Source organism: Ochotona princeps, chromosome 13 (assembly GCF_030435755.1).
Source record: "Ochotona princeps isolate mOchPri1 chromosome 13, mOchPri1.hap1, whole genome shotgun sequence".
Classification (NCBI taxonomy): Eukaryota; Metazoa; Chordata; class Mammalia; order Lagomorpha; family Ochotonidae; genus Ochotona; species Ochotona princeps.
The window spans coordinates 10,559,934-10,586,079 of record NC_080844.1 but is presented as its reverse complement, the minus strand read 5'-3'; the positions used below and the strand labels follow the sequence as shown (position 1 = coordinate 10,586,079).

Here is a 26,146-nt window from a genome sequence, read left to right as displayed (position 1 = left end):
GTGCTGGACCTGGCTGTGCTGGGCTGTTTCTTATAAAATATGCTCCCAACATCACCCATGCTCCTGGATGCATACCGGACCTCTACTAAGTGAAGGACGACGTGTAAGGGTATCACATTCATAGCTCCTGTCTCCAAACAGCCCATCATTTAGTTAAGGAAGTAGAGGGTTTAAAGGCAATGATATTGCCAGGAGGAAGATCTGGGTATAGTTGGGAGGCAGGGTTGCTGGGAAAATGATCCTGGGTGACAGGGAAATTAAAGGGAGCCAAGGGAAGGATGAAAGCGAACAGGAAAGAATTCCACTGCACAAGTCCCCACAGCACAGGCTGGACACAGCATGGGGACACGTGTCCAAGGGCCCCAGTTAAGGCTGTGCCAGCAACCCCATTACCCACCAGGAGGCCCACACTGCTGGTAGGAGTGTGGAGCAAGCTTACCCAGGCTGCTCAGATGAGAGCACCTGAGCAGAGGCCTAGCGGTGCAGGAGCCCATGCAGGGTCTACACCCCAGCCAGCTCAGGAGGGGACCCCTGCAGCCTTCGTAGGACAATCCACACAGATGGACCAGTACACAAAGACCACAAGCCTGCCGGGCAAGTATAACCAATTCTGAGAGCTGAGTTCCAGACTGGAACTTGTTCCAGACTGGGACCCTGGAAACTGATCTCGGAATATCACTGTCCACTGTAAACATCACTCGGCTGCCTGGAGCACCTCTCTGGTCCCAGAGGGGAAGAATCTGGGAGACACCAAGGGAATGCTGAGATCCAGGACCAGATCCGCAAGTGAGGCTGTGTGACTGAGCCCCATGCTCTGGATGAGAAGAGGCCCTTTTTGTCACTGATCACACTGTCTAGTCACTAGCTATACCTCAGCCCCCAGAAGGTTCCCTTTCAGGGAGCAGAGCCTTCTATTCTGTATATGCATTGGGGCATCAAACTCACTAGCCATAAACAAAACTCTTCCTGTCCCTTCCCTGGGGACTCTTCCCCAGCCTCTGCCTTTCCCTGTCTCCCCATCAACCCAATACCCATTGCTAGGCTCTGTGAAAAGGTAGTCCTGGGTGACCTTGTTCTACTCATCAGAAACTGTCAAATTCTCCCCGGTACCCATGGGAGACAAGGATGAAAGGAGAGATGGAGAGAGATGGAATTCCAGGAGGTGTGGAAGAGAATGGAAAAGGCCCTCAGCCCAGGCGGAGATGCCTGAAGAAGGCAGGCCATGCAGAGGTCATGAAAGGACAAGACAAAACCAGGAGCTGCAGTTGGAGACAGGGCAAGGGTCCCAGACGGCAGGTGCAAGGAAAGGGATGAGGAGCAGAGGGGAGCAGCTGGAGACAGGGAAAGCAGAGCGAAATGTCAAGAAAGAAGGAAGCAAGCGTGCAGCAGGATGGGCACCCCCTCAGAGTGGCTGGGCCTGGCCAGAAAAGGCTGGGGAGATGGAAGGGAGTAAGGAGAGGAAATTAGAAAAGCAAGAGGGAGGTGGGGGGAGGAGGGGACGGGGATCTTCCTGGACATGCCTGGATGGGTCAGAGCTCCTAGCACTGGCACACCTGCCCCAGCCATGTAGAGGTACCTAGGACATCCCCAGCCCAGAAGATACTGCAGAGCAAAGCCCCAGGGTCTCTCCCAGTCACACAGTTTGCTGATAGCCTCAGGTGGGCTGTGGGGGCCCAACAAACTGCTGGACCTCCAACCCTCCCACCCCAGTGCAACAGGCAGAGAGACCCCCATCTCCTCCTTCCACACACACTCCCTACCCGCTGCCATACCTGGCCTTGCTGCCATCACTCAGGATATGGAGGCTGCAGCTGCACTGAGAAGGGCAGGAGCCCCGGACCTGGGGGGGCCCCGCAAGGACCAGGAGCCAGAGCATGCCCACTGCCACCACCCACATGACTCCTGGCTCCTCTCTGGCCCCAGGCAGGGCCCCTGTCCCTGGACAGCTCCGTCCTGCCGGCCCAGCAAGACCAACAGCTGCCCACTTGCTCACTCCTAGGCTCCTCTACACACACACACACACACACACACACACACACACACACACACGCCTGAAGCCATCGGATAAGCACGGACAGGCTGGGGATTAGGGAAGGGAGTTCCAGCCACCACACTCAGCAGCTTACTGCTTCCTGATTCACCCAGCCTCAGAGTGGGGGCAGGGGTCCCTCCAGAGCGGCAGCCTCAGGTCCGGAGGGGCCAGAACCAAGCCTTCAGGGCAGATGGGCAGCCACCATGCATTATGCTTGTGGGCCTAAGCATGCCAACCCAGCAAGATCTGGCGAAGAAAGACATCTGAGGCTCGTGTGCACATACAACATACCTGACTTTGGACCAGCAGGTGTCAGCCCCCAACCCTTCCCCTCTTCTAATTCGGCCAACAGGATTTTCTCAATGCTTACCCCTGTACCTCCACCTCCTCCTCCCTAAACTCCCAGAGCCCTGCTGCTCCTTCCCTCCTCTCTGCCTGTCCCTCCTCCTAGTCCCAGATCCCCTCACCTTTGTATGTTCACTCAACCAAGCTGTGCCCTCTTTTTCTCTACCTCGATCTTTCTTTCTCTTCTGTTGTAAAATCTTTCTGTTCTTGCAAACATGGGCAAGAGAGCAGCATATGTACAAACCAGCAACCCAAGTCAGAAGCTGACCATGAGCTCAGCCCGGAAGAGTTGCCTGGCTTGGGTGGAAGGGAAAGACTGGGAAATGGGTGTGTGCAGAGCAGAGCTGAAGGTCGAGGAGACCACGACTCTTGTCCCAACACTGTCCATCCGTTACTGCGTGACCCCAGACTGATCTCCCACTCTTCTCACATACCTAGAGTTTTAAGACTTGTTTATTTTTAAGGACTTATGTATTTTTAGTTGAAAGGCAGATATTACAGAGAGGACACAGAGAGAGGTCTGCCATCTATTCATTCACTCCCCAAGCGGCCACAATGGCCAGAGCTGATCCAATCTGAAGCCAGGAGCCAGGAGCTTCTTTCTGGGCCTCCCCAGAAAGGTGCAGGGTCCCAAGGACCCTCTTAAGCTATCCTCTGTTGCTTTCCCAGTTCTTAAATATGGAGCTGGATCAGAAGTGGAGCAGCTGGGACATGAACCAGCACCCATATGGGATGCCAGCACTTGTAGGCACAGGGTTAACCTGTATGCCATCGCTCAGGCCTCATTGCCTCCCCCCACCCACACACACACCTTTTTCTAAATAAATATTGGTGGCAAAAGAATCAATGTGACAGGCAAAAATATAGCTCATCATCTGTAGCTTTACTCCCCACATCCCCCTGTCCCCCAGCCAAGACCACAAAGCCAGCAGCCAGCAACAGCCCAGGTCTCCCATTGGAGGAAAGGAACCCAGTGATTTGCCTGGGCTGCACTGGCACGTAGGTGGAGCCAGGCACTGAAGCTAGGGGCACGGGCTCCTTACCCAGCAGGCTGAGCACATAGTCCCTCAGGCTGACTCTCAACTGCTTTAAGCCACAGCTTGTTCATCTGACATGACAAGGATAACGGATTGAAATCACGGCTGGAGTCATCCGATGCTGACCGCAGTAGACACTAGCTGTGGGGTGAACCCCACCCTGGGGCTTGGTTGTAGGCACCCGTAGATGAGCTGGGAAGCAGCAGACCCGTGTTCCCTGATGAAGCCAGTGCAACATTCATACCAAAACCACACTCCAAGGTTCTGAGCAGATCATGGGGCCACTGACAAGAACACAGCAGTCCCCCGTTCAAAGTCAGTGTCCTGCAAGAGTTCTTTTTAACCCTTGTGTAGCTCAAGGACTCCATGGAAGACTGGAAACGCAGCCCTGGCACCTGGACTCAGGCTACATTATTCCAATGAGGACTCACACAGGGCACAGTCACAAGACGCTTACCCTACAAGGGAACAAACTGGAAGACCCCCATGGGTCCTGCTGCAGAGCAGGCAGCTTAGTGAGTGAATGGACTCAGAACTGGGCCCTAGTCTCTGGTTTTCACCAGGGTGGTTTCTATAACAGCAGGTGCCTTCCCAAGCCTCATTCTTTCCCCGGAGTCCGCGAGCACAATGCATGTGAGCCAGCAGGCACGCACACACTCACATACACACAGGCCCACAGGGGTTCAGCTTGTCAGCACCTACAAGCCTAAAAAAGCCTGACTCCTATCTGGTGCATAGGAACAGCTGCAGCTCAAATCCTCCCCTGGCTCCCCGCGGCCTTGGTTATGCAACTCTCCTCCACGCCATCTCTCAGCCATACGCCATTTGGATCCCTGGACCTTAATCCTGCCTGATGGGGCTGAAGTGAATGAAACAGAGCTCCACTATGGCCTCACAAAGGCTGCTCTGTCCAACTGCTCAATGGATGGATTCCTCTGCTTGGGCCAGGAGGACAATTGAGGAGGGGGAGGAGGCGGCAAGTAGGGGGTCCAAGGTCTAGCATAATACCCTGCATGTGCCTGCACGTGGAAGAGCCCTTTAAAAAGTAGGAGCCCGGTTTGGGGGAACTACAGAAGCACGGAACTGCCGGCAGGGAGGGCGGCCAGCCATGGCAGAACCTGGGACCCTACCCCCTGGCTTTGAGGAGCTCGAAGTGCTGGCTGTAGGCACGGTACTGCTGGTGGAAGGTGAGCCGAAAGACTCTTGGGGTGGAGCTGCCAAAGAAAGGTAACCCCAAGCCTCCCTGGGGCATCATGTCCTCTTGGCTGCCAGGTCCTCTCTACCTGGGCCCGTGGGGTGCAGAGAGATAAGTCAGGTAAGGTTGGGGAGGCAGAAACTATGGGAAGGAGACACCTGCCAAGGTTAGGACAGAGGGGCAGATGCTGGACTTTCCATGTCCTCCAAGCCAGGCAGACATTTAATTTACTCTGTGGAAATCCCTCTTGGAATTCTATAGGAGTCCAGACCCCCAGTTCTGCGACCTGCTGTTTGGGTGACTGTACCCAAGCTCTCTGGTCAATGCTTCAGTGGGTGGTTGTGACAGGTGCCACATGGGTGGTAGTGAAGGTACAATGGGATGATGGTACAAGACACAAGGCTGAAGTGACATCCGGGGAATCTGTGTTTGCTCCCATCCAACACTTTTCCACTCCAATCACACTAAGCATTTCCAGTGAAGGGACTCCTGCAGAGCACAATATGTCATCCACAACCCCAGGAGCCCCAAGAAACTCTCTGAGGCTGGACCCAGGGGCAGTGTGGAGTGTAGAGCTGGCTGGGTGGGGGAAGCAGGTCGCGTCCACAGCGGATCCACAGAAATGCTCAGCACTTCGCCTCACCGGATGAGAGCCGAGCATGGACAAGGAGTGACAGTCCCTCCAGTGGTCTAGAGCTCCTGCATGCCCCGTGGCCCCAGGTTGTTTCTCGCTCTTCTGACACCTCCCACAATCTGGCATAACTCTGGGCACTCAAACGTGCTGTGAAATGGTATCTCTCCATATCTTCCCACATGCTAGTCCCTCTTTCTGGAATGTTCTTCCATGCTCTGTCTCTCGGTAGATGCTAACAATTTTCAGAGCAGAATGCACGCACATGCAAGCACATGCATGCTGGTAAGGCAGAGGAATCTCAAGTTCAGATGGCTCAAGGGACAGCAAGGGACAGACCAAGCCACATATACAAGGTCAGCTCTTTCCACCAGAGAAACCCAGCATCCTGGGCAACTCCCAGCTCTGCTGTCAGCCTTCCTCTGGGCTCTCCCCAGCATCACTTCACAGCTGTCAGAGAAGGCATTTTGGCATCAGAAAGACCCTGAGCTCCTGCCCCCACCCCTGGCCCCAGCTCCACCTTAGGGCCCATGAGCCAAGCAGGTGTCACCAACTCTAACGCCACCCCTGCCTTCCCTTCCTCACAGCGTTATCCGGCCTCAGCCTCAATGGCCTCACCATCTTCTCCTTCTGCAAGACCCCGGAGCTGAGGACCCCCAGCCACCTGCTGGTGCTGAGCTTAGCTCTGGCAGACAGTGGGATCAGCCTGAATGCTCTGGTGGCAGCCGTGGCCAGCCTCCTCCGGTACCAACCCTGTACCCAGTCTACAGGCTCTGGGGCCTGGCCTGCAGGCACTGGGCACCCAAACCAGAGACCTTCTTTCTGTCATTTAGGAAAGTGGCTCAAGAGCAGAGGGTGGGCTGACTGAAACAAGCTAGTTCCCAATCCCAGATCCTCTTTCAAAGACCACAGTCAACTCGTGGTAACAGTAATGGGTAGCATTGTAGGACTGGGATTCAGCCAGGTCTGAATCCTGGCTGCCTCCCTCCTAGCTCTGGGCTTCTTCTAAAATCACATGTTATTATTTAAGTCACAAGGGCAGCTGGAAGTATTGCACTTGCTTCGTGGGAAGTAACTTAAAACAGTGCAGGGCGGCTGGGGAACCCTCAGTGTTTGTGAAGACAAACAGGATTGGATGAGTATCTGATTCTCTTTACCCACCACGGAGTCTTCCCAAGCACCTCTGGCTGCCTTCCAAGGCAGACAGAACATTCCTGAGCCAGTGTAGGCACTACCCACGGAGGCTGGAGCCCCTGGGTGTGAAAGTACAGGGCTGCCCAGTCCATGGGGTCTGAGCAATGAGGAGTCTCCTTCTGCAGTGACCAGAAGCTGCCTCCTCTGCTTGATCCATGGGCTGGTCCACCCTCAGACCCGGCCTCCCTCGCTGTGCAACCTTCGCTCAGCATCTCTCTTGCATGGTCCCAAACATGGCCCATTGAAACACCTGCCGGGAGACTGTGCTAGGCACCACCACTTAAACCCAGGGCACTCCGTGCTGTGCCTCCAGGGGCCTGGTGAAGGGCCTGGGAGGTGAGAGGGCCGGAGGGGAGGGGCCCACACCCAGTGTTTCCTGCAGGCGCTGGCCCTATGGCTCCGATGGCTGCCAGGCTCACGGATTCCAAGGCTTTGCCACGGCACTGGCCAGCATCTGCGGCAGCGCGGCCATCGCCTGGGGGCGCTACCACCACTACTGCACCCGTACGTGTGTGTGTGTGTGTGTGTGTGTGTGTGTGTGTGTCACTGGTCTCTGTGGGCTGCCAGAGGGGAGGGCTTCTCCGGAAGGGAGGTGGGGTGGAGAAGAAGCGACCCACTAAGATCCCAGCCTGAGGGAGGAGTATGGGCGTGTAGCGCGCTCAGCAAGGAGCTTGCGTCAATGCTGAGCGGAGGGCCCGTGTGCATGGTTGCGCGCTGCGCTGCACCGGCTGCTCCTGCCAAGGCTGCAGCCTCAGGCAGCAGGAATCCGCTCTGAGCTGCAGCCTGTTCCTCTGCAAGATGATTCTCATCACCTATCTCGCAGTTTTATTCCAAAAACACAATGAGATTGTGAATAGATAAATCATCCTCGCAGTAGACACTGCTGGGAGGGGGTGGGAGGGAAGCAGAGGGGGCGGCTAGGAGCTGAACATGTTCCCCAGCACATGACACGTCCACCAGGCAGGCCAGGCCAGCTCTGGAACTCCAAGCCTCGCTGTCAATGCCATGGGCAGTGCCCATCACCCCCTGGCTCCCTACTGAGCTTTTTTTCCCTTGCAAGCCACTCCCTCCAAACACCAGCTCCAGTCCCATCCCCAAACAGCATGTGTGACGCTCCAGGCCAACATTTTTGTGATTTTAGCTCAGATTAACACTAAAAAAAAAAAAGTCTCCGCTAGAGGCACGTCAACAAGCTCTAATCCTCACAGCAAAGCCCAGCCTGCAGCCGGGAAGACAGGGGCCGAGAGAAGTTAAGCAGCTTGCCTGGGGTCACCAGGGGCTAGAGCTGGGGCTGAGTGTGGTCCGTGGTCCGGGTGCTTCCCTCTGCCTCCTGAGCTGGGGATTGGCCTGGCAGACTGGCAGCAGTGGGGTCTCTGGGCCAGCCCTGAGTGGGGCACGGTCTCCAGACCACAGCAAATGACCTCCGTGAAGCTCTTCAGTGGTAATGCGCGAGCCCTTCATGCACCCACTCCCAGGGACTGGCAGTACACCTCCCCACTCACTAGGCAGCCCCTGCCCCCCAGAGCTCCCCCAGACACCCACGCATGCATACACATGCACACACACACACACACACACACGTATTCAGGCATTGCAAAGCCAGGTCCAGAAAGAAGCTCCCAATGGGACAGACTGGATGAAATTGCAACCCAGAGGAGCCAGGAGATGTCAGCTCCATGCACCTGGCTCACACCCAAGGGGCCTCTGAGCAACAGCTGGGCGGTGGAGAGCGGCAGGTCCAGAATGCCATCTGCCTCCCTGTCTTCTCCCCTCACTTTGCTCCTGGGAAGCACGCTGTCTCTGTGCCACTTCTTGGAAAGAAACTGGTGTGCAGTGTCTACTAGCAGACCTTCAGCATCCTGATCTGTCTGCACAGCAATCCTTTGTAGCAGGAATGGTCATGCCCATGGGGGACGGAAGGGATGAACTTGAAGCTAGGAGCTGGAGCCTGGGGACAGAAGGCGCACTCCTGTGCCCTGTGCCCAGCATCCCCCTCCTCAGATCTGCCCTTCCTCCTCTGTCCCGTGCAGGCAGCCAGCTGGCATGGAACACGGCCGTTTTGCTGGTACTCTTTGTATGGTTGTCTTCTGTCTTCTGGGCAGCCCTGCCCCTCCTGGGCTGGGGCCACTATGACTATGAGCCTCTGGGGACATGCTGCACCCTGGATTACTCCAGTGGGGACAGGTATGCTGAGAGGGGTGGCTTCGATGAGTCCCTGTAACAATCATATTCCAGCCAAAAATCCAAATGAAGAGAGATGTCCACATTTGCCAAGCAATCACAACCTATGCTTGACAACTTAAATCATGGTTGACAATCGCACCTAGGGCTGGTGGTGGGACTGGGGCACAGAGTTGAGTCTAAGCAGGGGTGTCGTGTCACGAGTGGTGGCCCATGTGTGGGTCTCGGCAGTCACAGAACCTCACTCTCCCTTGCCATCCCCAAGGACGGTACCACTCTAGTTCTGACAGTATCGGTTTCTAGAAGGAGCCATCCCCTTGATTTGAGAGATCCCAAAATGCTAAGGTCTCTACCTTTCCTGGACAGCTCCAAGGCGGCACCGTCTTCCCTTTACTGAGTGGGAATGTGTGTTCTTGTGACTGCCACCTGTTCCCAGGCCACCTGCCCACCTCCCTGGGACCACTCCCAGGCTCTCCTGTGTTCCTTCAGTGAATCCTGCAGCCTTCGTGTCAACCTAAGGCCCCTTTCCAGACCTTGTGCCCGGAACACCCCTGACCTGTCTCCTCCCTTTGGACCAGCGGCATCGCTGCCACATGATGGCCATACCTCCCACCCTTATACCTCCTGTTCTGTGTCTGGAGAGCCAGTAGGACAGCAAGGCTCAGCACATGAACATGGAGAAGACCTCCTTCTTCCTCTCCTCCTCTTCCTCCTCTTTCTCTTCCTCCTCATCTCAGCTCCAGGAAGACCTCGCAGCTCTCTGGTCCCAGAGCAGAGTTCACGCAGAATGCGAGAGCAGCCACATCCGAGTCCTTGTCTGATAGTGGCAGCTCCCCTCCTCTGACTGTGTAACTCACAGGCTGGTGGGCCTGCAGGAGCAGCTGCCCAGTCCAGAGAGCTGACCCTGCCCCCACAACTCCTCTGACCCCTGCCGCCCCCCAGAAACTTCATCAGCTTCCTCGTCACCATGGCCTTCTTCAACTTCCTCATGCCCCTCTTCATCATGCTGACCTCCTACAGCCTCATGGAGCAGAAGTTGGCCAAGAGCGGCCGCCTACAGGTAAGGCACTACAACGCACAGGATGTGAGCAATGTTAACCAGCCACCCTTGCAGGGACAGCCAGCCAGGGTCCCAGGGAACAAGGGTGAGGGCCAGTCCAGACAACCTGAAGGACAGTACCCCCAGCCCACCTTTCATTCATACCAAGACCCCAAGACTGAGCACCCAACCACAGGCTTTGTACATGGCATTGTGCAATTGCTCCAAGGCGTCTGACTTGATCACAGTCACAGGCCATTACCCGGCACAGAAAACCACATTCACCCAAGGAAAGCAGAAGTCCCCCCTGGCCACTTCTGACTTTCTGCATGAATATCCTCTCGCCGCCTTTTTCTTTTAAGTTGGTCACCTGGACAATTGAGCCAATGAGTTATAAAACAAGATGGTCGCATTGTTCTGAGTGCAATGCTGTTTCAACTTTGTAGCCCACTCTCTGAAGAAGTTGTGGGGTGACCCCTGCACCTCAATCTGCACTGATGCAGAGAGGGGTTCGCCAGGCAGTTGGCCAAAAGTTGGCACCTCCTGAGAGCAGAGCTGGATCTGAGCCAGGTCTGGGAGCCTCCGTACATGTGACTCACTGCAAAACACTGTTGGTCCCTTCATTATTATGTGCTGTGTCCTGCGAATTGAAAAACGGCCACATGGTCCCCTGGTGGGCACGGAACGAAGATCAGGGCTGCTTGGGGACCGGAATCCTCTCTGCTGGCTTCCAAGCAAAATGCTCACTGGCCTAGATACCACCCCCATGCAGTCCTCCAGGCTTTGCTCCTAAGGCCTGTCACCACACCTACTACAGCCAGGAGACAAAGTTAGCACCATGGAAGGCTTGTTTTAAACCATTGGCTCTGGTGGCATTTCCTGGAGATTGCCATGGGTGCTTAGCTAGCTGCAAGTTTCTGGAGATGGCTTTGTCTGTTGGGAGAGGCGCATTGTGCGCCCCCTGCTGGCAGCACAGCTGCATCGCCCCACACTGGACACAGACCCACTCTATTCCAGTTCTTGTATCACACACCTGACCCTAGGCCGGTTGGCCTCACCAGGTGGCTGCAGCAGCTGGGAGCCAAGTGGTTCAGGGACAGCCAAGGCTGGAGGACCGCTCAGCCCCAGGACCCTTGTCACTGGGCCCAGGATTTCTCTTCAGGGCTGGAGACCATGAAAGGCACTGCTCAGTAAGCTCCTGGCTTCCCCAGTGTTAAGTAAGCCTAACTGACAGGCTTAGGGACGCACGGCCTTAGGGACCAGCTCCCAGGGGCCTCGGCAGCCTTGCTCTCCCTCCTGGAGCCCAGGGTCCCTGCTGCCCAGCGCCCCCTCTTACCTCCCCCCATTGTGGGGGGGTGGGCACCAGGAGCACAGCAGGCCGCCCGTGATGCTCTCTCCTCAGGTGAACACCACCCTGCCGGCCAGGACGCTGCTCTTCTGCTGGGGCCCCTATGCCATCCTGTGCCTGTGTGCAACCGTGATGGATATGAGCACCGTCTCCCCCAAACTGCTGATGGTACGCCCCACGCCCACCCCAGGCACCTCCTCCTCTCTGTCTCAGCGGCAAGTTCTCTTTCTGGCTTTACATTCTTGGTGCTTCTCTCTCACTCCCTCAACACTGCGGGTGCACAGGGACCTTATCCAGCCCACACACTGGGCGGGCCACAATATGCAGCCATCCATGGAGCATGGAGGTTGCCGCTAAAGTGAGATGACAGCGAGGCAGCCGGAAGGGGAAGCCGTACTCGGTGCCCAGGGTTTGAGATAGGTGCCCAGGGGTGCAGGGAGTTGAGTGTGCAGGAGAGGAGTGGGTCTCCATGGAGTTCCAGGAGTTGGGCTGTATTCCCCCAGCCAGGGGATGGAGCTGAGGGCAGATGACCAGACCACCGTGAAAGAACACGGGCTTTGAAGTTTCTTTCCTGCCGCAACAGGTGCCTGCTCTCATTGCCAAAGCCGTGCCCACGGTCAACGCCATCAACTACGCCCTGGGCAGCGAGGTGATCCGCAGGGGCATCTGGCAGTGCCTCCTGCCACAGAGGAGCATGCGGGACCGAGCCCAGTGACCTCCTCGCCCTATCCCTCTGCCCCAGGCCTGTCTCTGCCAGTCTAGGCTAAGCCCCACACCAGGAGGCGGCCCCTAGGAGTCCAGCTCCGCCAAGCCCCGGCTGTCACCCACCAGCCCCAGTGGGCCTGTTGAACTGGACCCAGGCTGGACGTATGGGTTCAGAGCCACCGACCAGCTCGGGAAGAGCTGGGACTCTGGGGCTGGCTGGACCTGGGTGTGTGTGTGTGTGGGGGGGGTACAGCCCTCCACAGGAAGGCTCGGAGACCTCGGGAAAGTGGCTGTGTCCACACTAAGCCACCTGACCCCTGACCCCAGGACTTGACTGTGGACTCCTAGCATCAAAGCGAAGCACAAACAAGATTACATGTATTCCCCAAGCTCAAACAAGCAGCTCGTGGTGAGGTCAAGTTTAGCTGCCACCTGCAATGCCTGCATCCCCCATGGGTGCTGGTTCAAGCCCCAGCTGCTCCTCTTCCGATCCAGCTCCCTGCTCATGTGCCTGGGAAAGCAGCAGAGGATGGCCCAGGTACGTGGGCCCCTCACATGGAGTTCCTGGCTCCTGGCTTCAAGCCTAGCCCCAACTGTCACCACCATTTACGGAATGAAATAGAAAATGGAAAAATTCTTTTGTCTTTCTGTTTCACTCTGTATGTGTGTCACACTGCTTTTCAAATAAGTCTCTAAAATAATAATAAAAGAACATGCTCATGAAAAAAGAGGTACTGCCACCAGCCTTGGCCACGCCCTCCAGGCTTGCAAAGTCTCACAGAGAAAAGGGCCTAGCATGGTTAGCTTGTGACAGTTGGACTCAGGCTGTCCACTGACACCATTAATCAAACACAAGCTTAGCTCCCGCACTAAGAACCGAGACCTCAGGCCTCCTGACACAATGGTTCAGTGGCTAAATCCTCGCCTTGCACGTACCAGGATCCCATATGAGTGCCCGTTCATGTCACAGCTGCTCCACTTCCCATCTAGCTCCCTGCTTGTGGCCTGGGAAAGCAGTCAAGGACGGCCCAAAGCTTTGGGACCCTGCATCCACGTGGGAGACCCCTAAAGATGCTCCTGGTACCTGGCTTTGGATTGGCTCAGTTCCACTTCTTGCAGCCACTAGGCAAATGATCCAGTGGATGGAAGATCTTTCTCTGTCTCTCCTTCTCTCTGTAAATTTGCTTTACAATAAAAATTAAATATGAAAAAAAAAAAAAGAACCAAGACCTCTAGTGGGACAATCCTCCTGGGGTGGGAAGGAACTGTGTTAATTAAATTTAAAAATAAGAATCAATGTCAATCAGACATCACCTACATTAAATCTATTTTCCCTCTTAAAAGTAAAGGGGATTTTGAATGTTTTCACATCCATACATAAATCCAACAGCAAGGAACTAGGCCTGGATTACTTATGTATTTCTCACCACAAAATTAAGAGATCTCAACTTTCTACTTTGTCAGCGACAATCCTGGTTCAGTCGGTTCAAATACAAACTCACTCTCCTTCCCGCCACAACATCCTCCCCTCTTGTGTCTCCTAGGTAAGCATCACTCATCGCTCTTGTCGTATAAGCCAAACAAAGATAAAAGGAAAGGAAAGACGAAGATCTGATACACGCCAGTACCAGACAGGTGCAGGTGGTGCAATGTCTACCCTGTACCACCAGATGGCAGTGCCTTCTCAATGATAAATCCCTCCTGGGCCACCAGTGCTGCAGGCACCTGCCTTTGTGTAGAGCCGGGGAAAATCCAGATGGGGTCGCAGCGCGAGTGACTAAGACCTGCAACAATCTTGCTTCTGCTCTGTCTTGGCATGGAAGCCTCGTGTCCAGCTGTTCTTACCAGGAAGAGAATTCCACATCCCTCCTTCTTAAAAGAAACTAAATTGCATGCCTGTTGCCCAGAGGAGCGCCTGATGGCTCCGCCGAGGAGTTCTCGTTGCTCTGCCTACAGAATGGTCACCGGTGGGATTTGGTCGGGAGCCTGGGATTCACCTTCGTCTGACCAAGAGGAGCTAGGGCTGTTCCTGGGTTTCTCTGGGTATTGGTTGCTTGTCTTCAAGATTTGTTTCTTGGAAAGGCAGAAGTACAAAGAGGAGAGACAGAAAGGGAGAGAGGAGAGGCAGAGAGAGAGATCTTCCATCCATTGGTTCATTCCCAAATAACTGCAGCCACCAAGGGTGGCCCAGACTGAAGCGTGAAGCGTGAATCTCCACCTGGGTCTCCCACGTGGGTGGCAGAGGCCCACGAGCTTGAGCCATCTTCAGCTGCTTTCCAAGAGGATCAGCAGGGAGCAAGTCAACAATGGACTAGCCAGGACTCCCAGCAATGTGGGACACAGTTTATGTGGGATGCAGGCATTGCAGGCAGCGGATTAATGCACTGTGCCCCAGTGTCAGTCCCCTGTCTGGACTCTCTGATGTTAAGCCTACATGTGGTAGGTTGTTGTAAGGTATGGGGAGCAAGACAGAAGGATACCAGAGCCCAGAGCCCCAGAGAAGCATCTGTGCCTGGGGCCAAGGCAAGATAAATGGCCGCTGCCAATGGACAGCCATGTTTCTAAGGCAACGAGAGCCGGAAAAGCCCTGGGTGACGGCCAGGACATAAGCCTTAAAGCTTCCAGCTCTGTGCACTTGGCCTAGCTGGCTGGCCCCAGCACCACACACCTGTTCTTCCCTGCCGTGGCTCGGACAAGGGCTCCGCTGTGTCTCAGTGCGGGCACCCTCAGTCCAGCTGCCCTGCCCTAGGCAGCTGTCGCCTTCCCTTTGCTGGGTGGGAGGCAGCTTGGAGGCTGGGCCAGCACTCAGGACCTGGGCAAGAATCCAGCGATTGTCACTTGCTCTCTGCTGAGCCAGACAGAGGTCAGGCTCTTGCAACGCCCCCCCCACCCCCGCTCTAGCAAGCGGCCCAGCCAGAACCCCCACCTCCTTCCCTAATGGGACCCTCAGCTGCACCCTCGCTGCTCCCTCTCCCCGTCTGCCCTGCCCCGGCATGTGTCTGGTCACCCTGAATTTTGTCTTCAGCAAAATTCCTGCTTAGTCACAAGCTCCCCATCCTTGAAGCTCTTCTTAGTTCTTCCACCTGCCGGCCCTCCCTGGCTTCCTTGGCTGTTAGGTTTGCACTCAATCAGCTGCCTTCAGATCTGAGCCCAATCTCACCCCCGCTGTCCTCATCCCTGCAGCCACCATGGAGCTCCTGAACATACCGCGCTTCCTCCCCATGTCATAACAAGCCTCGCCCAATAACTTCTTTGGCGACGGAGTGAGTTTCTCGTCTCTGGGTTTGTTCCACTCCCCCAAAAGTGAACCCACAGAAGTGACATCAAAAGATTGGATATTTTATTCATTTGAAAGGAAGAGTTGCAGAGAGAGAGAGGAGAGACCAATCAGTCTTCCAGCTGCTGTTCACTCCCCAGGTATGCTTTATGACGTGAACAAATTCCCAGGAGCAGGCACCTGGCCGTGTGCTAGACGCATCTCCAGGTATCCGAGGAATCGCCACACTGGTTTCCCCTGGTTCACACTCCCACCAGCAGTAGATTAGGGTACGTCTTCCCTCACATCTTGGACAGAATCTATTGACTGTTTCGTTTGGCTTATAGTTAGGCAGCATCTTTTAAAGCATAACATGGCACCGACTGTGCAAGCGTGAGGTCCCTGTGGAGCCTGCCTGGGGCCGTGGCAATAAGAACGTCCCTGGTGACAATCTCCAGCCATCGGGAAGTCACTAGTGATGTAACAGTCTTACGTCAGCAGCGATGTGCCTCAAACACATGTCTCCAAGACTGCGCTCCACACTGCCCCAGCAAGCAACATCCAGCCGTCCGGACGCCCACGGCTCCCTCGCAGGGTATTTTATTGAGTGGAAAGCTGCTGATTTTTCTCTTTTCTACTGCTGGTCCAGTCATCTCACCACCCTGCAACACCAGCCTCGCTCGCTTCATGCGACAACTCCCGCTCGCAGGGACTCTGCTGTCTCCTTGCTGTCCTGTTTTCCAGCACACCTGCCCAGGCCCTGCCCCAGGGGGCTCCTGCAGGCTCACTCACCACAGGTGGTTGGTGTGGCCTTGCACCTGTCAGGTACACCATCGGGCATGCTCAACTCCAGGAAAGGACCAAGGATCCTGCTGTTGGCGGGTGTCCCTCAAGACCTTCCACCTCGTAGTTTAACCTATATCTTGATCAAGTGTGGGAGCTCAGCCACACTAGGAAGGTCTGGTTTGTAGCCACATATACAGAGTCCCAAGGCGGGCAGCTCCCATTTGTCAATCACAAATGCCACTCAAGAATATCGCAGCCATATCACATGTCAAGGTCCATCATCCTTCAGAGATAAAAGCCTCAAGCCTGGAAGAGAGGCTGCCCTCTGGACTGGCCCATTCCTTGAAATGCTTTCCAATCAACTTTTGCTTAATTCCTTCTACTTTGCTTTGTTTCAATGCTATAATTCAGTGTGCGGCAGGTAAAAAGGGATCAAGGCAAGCCCGGCCACCCCCAGTGCCACAGCTGGGAAAGCAAAGCTGCACAGGTCATGGATATCCGGCACCTCCCCAGTGGGATTCTGGGGTAAGAGCGGACAGGAAGGGCTCACTGCACCTAGTGCTTTTCAATGGCCCCAGGACTAAGGACCACGTTTTCTTTTTTTTAACGGGATGAAGTGAATGTTAAACACGTCCATTCTCATGAAGTTTTTTTTTTTTAGCTGCAGTTTTATGTGAGAGTAGCTCTGAAGCCATTCATACAAATGCATTTTATAAGAATCCACGAATATATAAGACGAGCTCTGACAAGCTGCGGGTTAGGACTCCAGCCCTTGGGTCCTTGCCAGACCTGGCTTGTGTGCCCAGGTCCCATATATTTGGGGAGTAAACCAGGAAATGAGGGTTTTTTCTATCTTGCGAATAAAAACAAATACACTTTAGAGGGCCCAGCAGCACGGCCTAGTGGCTAAAGTTCTCGCCTTCAACGCACCAGGATCCCATATGGGCGACAGTTCTAATCCTGGCAGCTCCACTTCCCATCCAGCTCCCTGCTTGTGGCCTCGGAAAGCAGTCTAGGATGGCCCAAAGCTTTGGGACCCTGCACCCTTGTGGGAGACACGGAAGAGGTTCCTGGTTCCCGGCTTCAGATTGGTACAGCACCGGCTGTTGAGCTCACTTGGGGAGTGGATCATCGGACAGAAGATCTTCCTCTCTGTCTTTCCTCCTCTCTGTATATCTGTCTTTGTAATAAAAATAAATAAATCTTTAAATAAAAAAAGAATACACATTAGAAATGGTATTTGAAGATTTGTATATCTTGGTGCAAAAAATGTTCCTTTCATCTCCTCTCTTTCTGCCCAGTAACTGATTTGTGTTCACCTTGCTCTTACTCCCCAGTCCCAAGTTCAGCGCAGCAGGGGTGCATCAGAGCAGGGCAGGCCCTTTATCTCCATGGGGTCATTAACAAGAGGACAAAGACCAGGTTTCTTTGCCCAGAGACTAAGGCATCAAGAGGCTCGAGTGCTGCTGAAGTGGCGCCGCCTTGTGGCACAGCACGGTAAGTCCCAGCTGCGCTACTTCCCATCCAACTTCCTGCTAACGTGTCTGGGAGAGCAACAGAATATGCTCTAAGCGCTTGGGTCCCTGACACCCATGTGAGGGACCCAGATGGACCCACAGGAGAGATCAGAATGGAGCTCCTGGATCCTGCTTTCAGACCGGCTCAGACCTGGCCGCTGCAGCCATTTGGGGCATGAAGTGGGGGATGGAAGACCTCACAGTCTGTCATACTGCCTTTCAAACGAATTAGTCTATACGAATACATAAGCCTGCAGTCCTTGAGAAAAGATTGCTCCTGAACCAGGGACCTTCAACCCTCAGCGCCAGCTGCGCATGCCCAGGTAGAGAGGAGCCAGGCCTTAAGGTGCCCAGAATCTTCCAGGCCGTCGTAGTGGCTGTGGCCAAAACAACAGACCAGAATCCCCCAGCCACACCTTCCCTGTCCAGCTTCCCCTTCAGGTGAGGTGACGGACCCCCGCCAAGCCTCCACTCACCACTGGGTGGCGCCTGGGATTACTGACCAACATGGATTTTTCCACAACTGAACAAATATTTATGTAAACCGGGAACTCAATTTATCCTTTTTTTTTTAAAGGGTTTATCTATTTGAACTGCAGACGGAGGAAAGAGAGATCTCCCATCTCTTGGCTTATTCACCGAATGCCCACAACTGCTCTAGTTAAGTCAGGAACCTGGCGGGGACCCAACCTGTTGAGCTGTCACCTGCGCCTTCACAGGGTTCCTGGCCCAGGAGGAAGGACTCCAGCTTTCCTAGTGCCTGTCAGCTTTCCGGTCTGCAAGGATGTACTATTTATTTGAAATGCAAAATGGATAAATGAGAATTGGGCCATACTTCAGTTCACTCCCCACTCCTCTCCCCAGCCGCTGACGGCTTCAACAGCCAGGTTTGGGCCAGATACAAACGGGGAGCAGGAACTCCATCATGGTTTCCCACACGGATATCAGGGGCCCAAGCTGGAGGCTGGAATCAGGAGTCAAATTCAGGCCTCTGAGAGGGGGCTGGGAGTGTCCCGAGCAACATATTCCTGGCCAAGCCAAACACCTGCTGAGTGAGTGTCTGAACAAGACAGAGAAGCTCAGGGCCTTACATGTTAGGGACAATAAGCAAGTGTGTTTCCAAGCTCGTTGCAAATCTACGAACTAGCAAGTTGCCAGGAGACGTGATCAAGAAAGACTCCTTTGTATAGATGGTATCAGCGCTGTGTAAGAATGAGAGTAAGGCAGTCGGGTGGAGAGAAAAAAAGAGGTCCTCCAGACAAAGAGGCAGCTGGAGAGATGCCAGCATAAATTTCGCTGGCACGTTTAAGGCGGGCCGTGGAGAGGCACCCCTTCTACCAGGATCCTCATCTGGAAGTTCTCAGGCCCCTGCTTTGTTTTCCAGGGGTCGGTGGGCTGCTTTCTTTCTTGGTTGAGTCCTGGCGTTTCCTCTCCTCTCCCAGCTCTAAGACCTCAACGACTCTAGGAAAGCAGCCTCTCCCACCTGAGGGAACAGGTGTTCTCTGTTCACAGCTCCCTCCGTGCAAGAGCCGTGCGTGGAGCACCCTAATCATTCACAGCTTGCCTCGATTTCAAACAAGGCTGTTGCAGAAGTCCAGACGTTAGAACACTGTGGATACCCTGTTCATCAGTCGCCATTGGCAGGTGCATCTGACAAATATCTGGTCTAGTTCAACAGGAAGTGAGTCAAGGCTTACCTGAAGTTCAGAAAGACAAGAATGCACACTTGTAATGTGGACTTCACATGTGTCAACGCATGCAGTTCTCCATCTGTTGGTTCACCGCACGTGCACACCCCCCACACGCCATGGCCATTCCAGCCAGGCTGAAGCTGAAGGGTGGCAGACCTAGGTGCCTGAGCCATGGTGAGATGCGATCTCCCATGCACTAGGATGGCTGAGACAAAATCAATACTAACAAGTATCACAAAGTTACGGAGATACTGGAACCTCCTAACACCACTGATGTGAATGGTAAATGGTGCAACACTGTGAAGAATGCTTTGGGAATCCCTTGGAAATGGACATTGCTAGCAGGGGCAGGTCCTAAGGCTAGGTCCTGCAGCAGAAGCCTGCAGCACTCCTGACTTCAATGTCGCTGTGGCTGTAGAAAATCAAGCCCATTTATTTTGTGGTATTTCCAAAATGAGGGTGAAGGCACTGCCCAAAAGCCGCCAGGTCTGAAGTAATAAATGAAAATAGTGCTCTGAGCCAGGGATAGACAGGAAGAGAGGGTCGGACCCCATGACCCCGACAGAACAGATGAAGCATGGAATCGGAGGAGTTTAAGCAGAGGCTGATGGAATCCAATCGGTATGTTGGCAATCCGACACAGTGGGTGCCGGGAGGTCAGTAAACCATTTTTGCACATTCAGACAATACATGGTGGTAATTTAGACCAACGTTGGCACTGACAATGGAGAAAGAGCAAGGGAAGCTGAGTAGGTTCTGTAGGGAAAGATGAGGACTTCCGCTTGGGACCCTTGTGGTTGAGGCAGCTTTTTTTTTTTTAAAGGTTTATTTATTTTTATTACAAAGTCAGATATACAGAGAGGAGAGATAGAGAGGAAGATCTTCTGTCCGGTGCTGCGCCGATCCAAAGCCGGGAACCTGGAACCTCTTCCGGGTCTCCCACACGGGTGCAGGGTCCCAAGGCTTTGGGCCGTCCTCAACTGCTTTCCCAGGCCACAAGCAGGGAGCTGGATGGGAAGTGGAGCTTCTGAGACTAGAACTGTCGCCCATATGGGATCCTGGTGCGTGTTCAAGGCGAGGACTTCAGCCACTATGCCACTGCGCCGGGCCCAAGGCAGCTTCTTGACAGCAAAGGCAAGCGTGGAAAACGCAGCAAAGTAACGGGGCTAGGAATTATGGTGAGGAAGTCTGTCGTGCGGTGTGGTGACTGTGGTCAGAGGCAATCTGCTCTATTTGTGACAAACACGGAGAAGGTGCTGAGTGTTCGCCCCACAAAATGATGCAAAGTGTTGTACATGTCGGCTAGCTAGATTTTTTTTTCATATCAATATACAATCATTTGAAAAGGAGAGAGAGAGACATCTTCCATCTACTAGTCATGCCTCAAAAGGCCCCCAACAGCCTCCGGGCCAAAGGCAGGAGACTGGAGCTCCTTCTGGATCTCCGACGTGGGTCGAGGGACTTAACTAATTGGGCCATCCTCTCCTGCCTTTCCAGGTGCATTAGTAAGGAGCTGGATCGAAAGCAGAGCAACTGGGACTTGAACCAGTGCTGTGGCTTGGGGTGCTGACGTCGTAAGCAGAGATTTAACCTGTTGTGCCCCAGTGCCGGCTTCTGACTAGACACAACCAATCCAAAACGCATTTGGACTTCAAAGAAGTGTGTTATAGATAATAATCACATGAAAATGTTATCCATTAGCTGTAAAAATAAAGGAAGCAGAAGAGCTTGTAGACCAGAGAGGTCTGGATGTGGGAGTACTTTCTGTAGAGCTGATGATGTTTGGATGGTATTCCTCAGGGCAAGATGACAGGAGCAGGACGATGGGAGGAGGAGGAGCGCCTTGGGGAGGGAGAATCAGCCATGGCAGCACAGAGTGGGGATGCGCAGCAGGAAGAAAAGCTGGAGTGGGGGCACTCGCAAGTATAAGGCAGAGGATGTGTCAACTAAGAAAGAGGGTCAAGGAAGTTCTTTCTGTCTCTCTCTCTCTGTAAACCTGCCTTTCCAATAAAAACGAAGAAATATTTTTACAAGATGGCACCCATGTTTGTTACACAGGACACAATATTCAAATTTGGAAGAAGTGCAGTGCTAACATGGGTTCCAGTCCTTTTTGTAAAACAAACAAAAAATATATTTATTTGAAAGGGAGAGAGAGAGAGAGAGAGAGAGAGAGAGAGAGAGAGAGAGAGAGAGAGAGGCTGAGCTATTCCATCTGCTGTTTCACTCTTCCAGTGGCTACAATCTACAATGTCCAGGGCTGGGCCCGGCGAAGTTAGGAGCTTCAAATTCCATCCAGGTCTCCCACATGGGTGGCAAGAGACCAAGCCCTTGGACTGCCGTCTGTTGGCTTTCCTTCCCAGCTGCATTATGGGACAGAGCATCTGGGACCTGTCCTAGCCCTCTGGTATGGGACGTCAGTCTAGCAGTAGTGGGTTAATGTGTTGTGCCGTGGCACCAGTTCCTCTCTCACTTTACATTCATCTTCCCTCTCCTCTCCTTTCTTCTCCTTCCCAAACCCCTTCCTGGTCTCCAAATTCAGCACCAGCTATGAAGATGATAGCCTCATAGTAAATCACCGTCACATACAATATCCTAGCAGTCAGTTTCCCTGGTTGAATTCTGACAGACACAATGGGAAATTCGACAAAAAACAAATGTAACGGCCTCTGGGAGTTCTACAGGCAATAGAGTTGTACTCTGGGAACTTTTTCAAACAACCAATTGTGGCTGCCTGTGATAGAACCACCAACCTCCCCACCTCTCACTTCCGTCCCTGTGGTTGTAAGTCATTAGCCATGTGACATGGATGCCACCATCTGAGCAGTTCTTTAATCTGCCTGTCTAGTGATCCCATCACACATGGCTCCACTGAGTTAGGCACACCTTGTGCTTGCTGTAATTTTCTACACAAAAGACACATTTCAGGTGGATGGGGCAATTGATCCAGTTAATAGGGAGGGTCATGTTCAAAGTGTTTTGCCCTAGATGCAGCTTTCTCAGATGAAAGGAAAATGTGTTTTCTGTTTGAGGACCCTTGAATGGAAGCCTTCAATTTGGGATACAAGCATTGGAGGGAATATAGAGATAAGCCTGTGTTCTCTATCCATTTCACAAGGTGAAGGCTTATTAAATCTGTGGCATAGCTTTTTATAAGTATTTATTTAGGAGGCAGAGAAAGAGAGGGAGTGTTCCCATCCACTGATACTCTCTCCAAATGCCTGCAGGAGCTGGAGCTGGGCCAGGCCAAAGCTGGGACCTTGGCACATGGGTGGCAGCAACCTAATCACTTGAGCTGTCACCTGCACTTTAGCTGGGAACTTGAGTCAGGAGTAGAGCTAGAGTTCAAACCCAGGCACTCTAAGATGAGATGTGGGCATCTTAGATGCTAAGCTAAACGTCCACCAATAACTTCCATTGTTCTGAGCTTTCCTTATGAGAGTTCCAATGAAAAGTAGTCTGTGATGTCGACAGTGACATTTCCTTTGTTGGAACTGTTTGTGTCATGTGTGTTCATTTTCCATGGCTTTTTGAAAGTCTCTAATATGCTATGAAAGAATTCAATGTGAACAATCATAAATACTTTATTAGAGAAAAACTTCTCTCCTTTCTTCCTCTCTCTTTTTTCCCCTCAAGGTTAAAAAAAATGCTGTATATTCTCGCAGAGACAAGTGAATTGGGAGCAGTCACACAACTCTCCAGCAGACTCGAACTTGTGCACCTGTGTCCAGACCAGTTGCAGTGAGGGCATTACCGACCCTTGTCTCTTCAGAGCCAGAGCAACTCCCTCTGATTCCCACATGAGCCTCATTTATTCCCCGCTACTCGCTACCCAGAGATTGATGCTTATCTGCAGCCTGAACTCATGTAAAAGGATATCTATTTAATCAGAGAAACACAAAGTTGGCTTTTGCAAAGCCACATCCAAGACACAGGAGTGATTTTTTCTGGTTAATAAACTGTGGAGAGACCAAATGTCTGGTGGGGACAAGAAGAGCTTCTCGACTGGGGAAAGTACAACATTACGCTGAAGCCACTATTTGTTACCCAATAGCCACCCCTTCTTTATTGCCTAGAAAGAAGTGGTCTGTGACAGGTACCATGCAGGTGGCCATGGCATTTTAGGAGTGAATGATTAACTGTCCTTGTGAAAGACAAACTAATGGCCCTTTCTCTTTCTGGCGTGTGGCAGCCTGCCTTCAAGATAGTTCCACAGATTCCCTTCCCACCTCCTGGAACCCACACCCTTGTACAGTCTTCCCTGCACTGGCAGTGACAGAATTCAACTTTCACAGATCGTTTAAAAAGTGGGCCATCTTTGCCTGGCTCTCCTGGGCGACTCGCTCTGGAGGAAGCCCGTGTGTGGTCAGGAGAACCTTCCAGTCATGAGGATACAAGGCTATAAAGTCCCCATGGTCAGGGCAGAGGCCTCCTGATGATAGCCAGAGAGAGCCCATTGACACTCTGACACCTTTGCTCTGCTGAGCAAGCCTAATCAGAATTTCAAAAAGAGAAGCCAGACAAGAATCGTCCATGTGTCTGCCAAAGTCCTGGCCCCAGGAGGCTATAATACAGTATATGTGGGTTCTGGATTTAAGCCACTCAACTTTAGAGTCATCTATCATGCAAACACAGGTAACTAATACAGCAACCATGCTGTATCCTTTTTCTCTGTTGTAGTATGTGCATAGTTAGGAAACCACAGACTGAAAACCACAGGCTTAAATAACAGCATTTGACATTGCTCATGTCTCATTCCAGATGAGTCAGGGAGCAGCATACGTGCCGTTATCGCTAGAAAACCTCTAATTGCAGTGTCTGTGGCGTGACTATCCCCATCCCAGTTATCTCAAGGTGTCACTGACCAGGGACTGGAGAAGAGATGCGCATGATCTTGTCGGCCCTGAGTCAGCTCTTGTTCACCTCTGACTGAGAGCACACAACACAGATGGGGCTAAGTAGTCACGCCGACCTCTGTGCACGTATCAGGGGCTTGTTAAGAAGATGGTTTCGCCAGACACAGTGAAAAGAGAGATCGCATCTGCTGGTTCCTTCCTCTCAAGGGCCCACAACAGCTGGGCATGGGCCAGGCTGAATCCAGGAGCCAGGAATTCCATCAGGATTGCCCATGTGAGTGGCCGGAAAGCTAGCCCTTGAGCCAACACCTAGGGTCTCCTGGATACAACAGCAGGAAACTGGGTCAGAGTCACAGAGGAGCAGGACCAAGTCAGGCAGTAAAAAACATGGGATGTGGGGATCCCAAGTGGTAGACCAACCTGCAGTGCCGCAGCGCCAGCCCTGCATGCAATGTTTCCATCCAAGCTTTGGCATTCAAATGATCTGCTGTTTAATTTTGCTTTCTGCTGTCTTCTGAAATAATGTGCTGAATCTGTACTACTTATTGACAATCATGTGCCCTAGTCTGTACCTAAAGTAGAGGTGGGGCAGACAGGTACACTAGCAGTCAAAACACGGGGGATACACTTGCATCCCATATCAGAGCATCTGACTCTCCAGAGGCTTTTTAGACAGCAAGGTTAAGGTTATCTGCCACCCACGTGGAAGACCTGGTTGAATTCTTAGCTCTGCTGGCTCTGGCCTGACCCAGTTGACAGCCATTGTGGGGGGCTGTCAATGGAATGGGAAATCTCCATCTTTCTCTCTGTGTTCGTGCTTATCATTGAAATAAAAAAATAAAATGTCTTCTCATCAGAGTTTTCAAAAAATTAAATACCAAAAGCAGTTATTGCATGCAGCTGCCACAAGTTGCAAAGACCAGTTATTGAGTGCTTTCTGTATATCAGGCCGGAGCCCAAGCTTATACATCTTTACTTGATTTGTTAATATGGTAAAGTAGGAAGGGTTCAATGAATGCTGTCGGCATCACTGTTATTCCATTCCTGAGCAGGGAGCTGGCCATCATGATGAATGCTGAATCAAATTATAGCAAATGCTTTGTCTCCTGATTTCCAACATGATTCAGCATCTCCCTGAGTTGGGCAAACGACTCCAGTGAATATCTGTGAAGCTTAACTGCGGGGACAGACTAGGGACCAGGCATAGGCTGCCACAGAACCTGTGGGCCACCCTGTGACCCAAGGAAATGGAGAGAAGGGAGACTAGTCAAGGAGTCTGGAAAAATAAATAAGTGCTCTTCAGCACCATGGTCAGAAATTGTGTCCCAGAATTGGCATAAGGGAACCCAGGGAGCTGATGCTGTCCCTGCCCTCAGTGCTGAAGGATCCCAGTGGTCCCTTCAAGGGGACCTGACTTGCACCTGCTCGCTGCACATGGACCTAGCTGCCTCCCATGGACCACAGGGAGCACGGCCCAGCACAGCTGGAGATCCCAAGGATCAAGAAGTCTCACAAAGCAAGATGAAATGAAAGTCAAATCAGCTGAAGTCTCCCAGCTTGGGTGAGCTGGGTTTGCACTAAGAATGGCATTGATAGGGCCCGGCGGCGTAGCCTAGCGGCTAAAGTCCTCGCTTTGAACACACCGGGATCCCATATGGGCAATGGTTCTAATCCCGGAAGCTCCACTTCACATCCAGCTCCCTGCTTGTGGCCTGGGAAAGCAGTCAAGGATGGCCCAAAGCCTTGGGACCCTGCACCCACATGGGAGACCTGGAAAGAAGTTCCTGGTTCCCGGCTTTGGATTGGCACAGCACCGGCCCGTTGCGGCCACTTGGGGAGTGAGTCATCGGATGGAAGATCTTCCTCTCTGTCTCTCCTCCTCTCTGTATATCTGACTTTGTAATAAAAATAAATCTTAAAAAAAAAAAGAATGGAATTGATAGAAGGTATACTCTACACTCACACAGCATGCTGCTTTAAAAACACAATTGCATTTGGTCCTCACCACCCTCAGCTGCATTTTCCCTAAGGATGAAGAACCGGAGATTACAGAGAATTTAAGTAAGTTGATGCAGATCACCCAGACAGTCAGCGGTGGGAAAAGGCTGCTTGAATTCAACTTCTCTCTATCCGGTGGCCCAGATCTTTGCATGTTGGACGCTGCCATTCCAAAGAATGAGCACCACTGCAGACCCTCACCCTGAGAACCACAGCGTTTGTCGTCGATAACAAACACTGCTGGCAGTATATGATGGTGAGGCCTTGTGTTGAGTTCAGGAGACAAGCTCCCTTCATGCCGCCTCCTTCAGCTTTCAGACGCACTCTTCTCTGTG

The 26,146-nt window shown here is 52.8% G+C and overlaps 1 protein-coding gene across 3 annotated transcripts; it reads left to right on the top strand.

The window, feature by feature from the left end:
• The first annotated feature begins 4,522 nt into the window (after positions 1 to 4,522).
• RGR (retinal G protein coupled receptor) lies at positions 4,523 to 11,717 on the top strand. Of its 3 annotated transcripts, none has more exons than XM_058671522.1 (7): positions 4,523 to 4,601; positions 5,828 to 5,984; positions 6,817 to 6,938; positions 8,465 to 8,618; positions 9,558 to 9,675; positions 11,057 to 11,170; positions 11,586 to 11,717. In XM_058671522.1, the coding sequence occupies exons 1-7, from the start codon at positions 4,523 to 4,525 to the stop codon at positions 11,715 to 11,717; spliced, it is 876 nt and encodes a 291-aa protein (XP_058527505.1). The 3 variants fall into 3 exon arrangements, with proteins under 3 accessions (XP_058527505.1, XP_058527504.1, XP_058527506.1); XM_058671521.1 differs by having other exon boundaries at positions 6,805 to 6,938; XM_058671523.1 differs by lacking the exon at positions 11,057 to 11,170.
• The last annotated feature ends 14,429 nt before the right edge of the window (positions 11,718 to 26,146 follow it).

Coding starts and splice junctions, on each gene's coding strand:
- RGR (XM_058671521.1), top strand. CDS start 4,523: ATGGCAGAACCTGGGACCCTACCCCCTGGCTTTGAGGAGCTCGAAGTG. Junction 6,939..8,464: donor CTACCACCACTACTGCACCC/GTACGTGTGTGT, acceptor TGTCCCGTGCAG/GCAGCCAGCTGGCATGGAAC. Junction 11,171..11,585: donor TCTCCCCCAAACTGCTGATG/GTACGCCCCACG, acceptor CTGCCGCAACAG/GTGCCTGCTCTCATTGCCAA.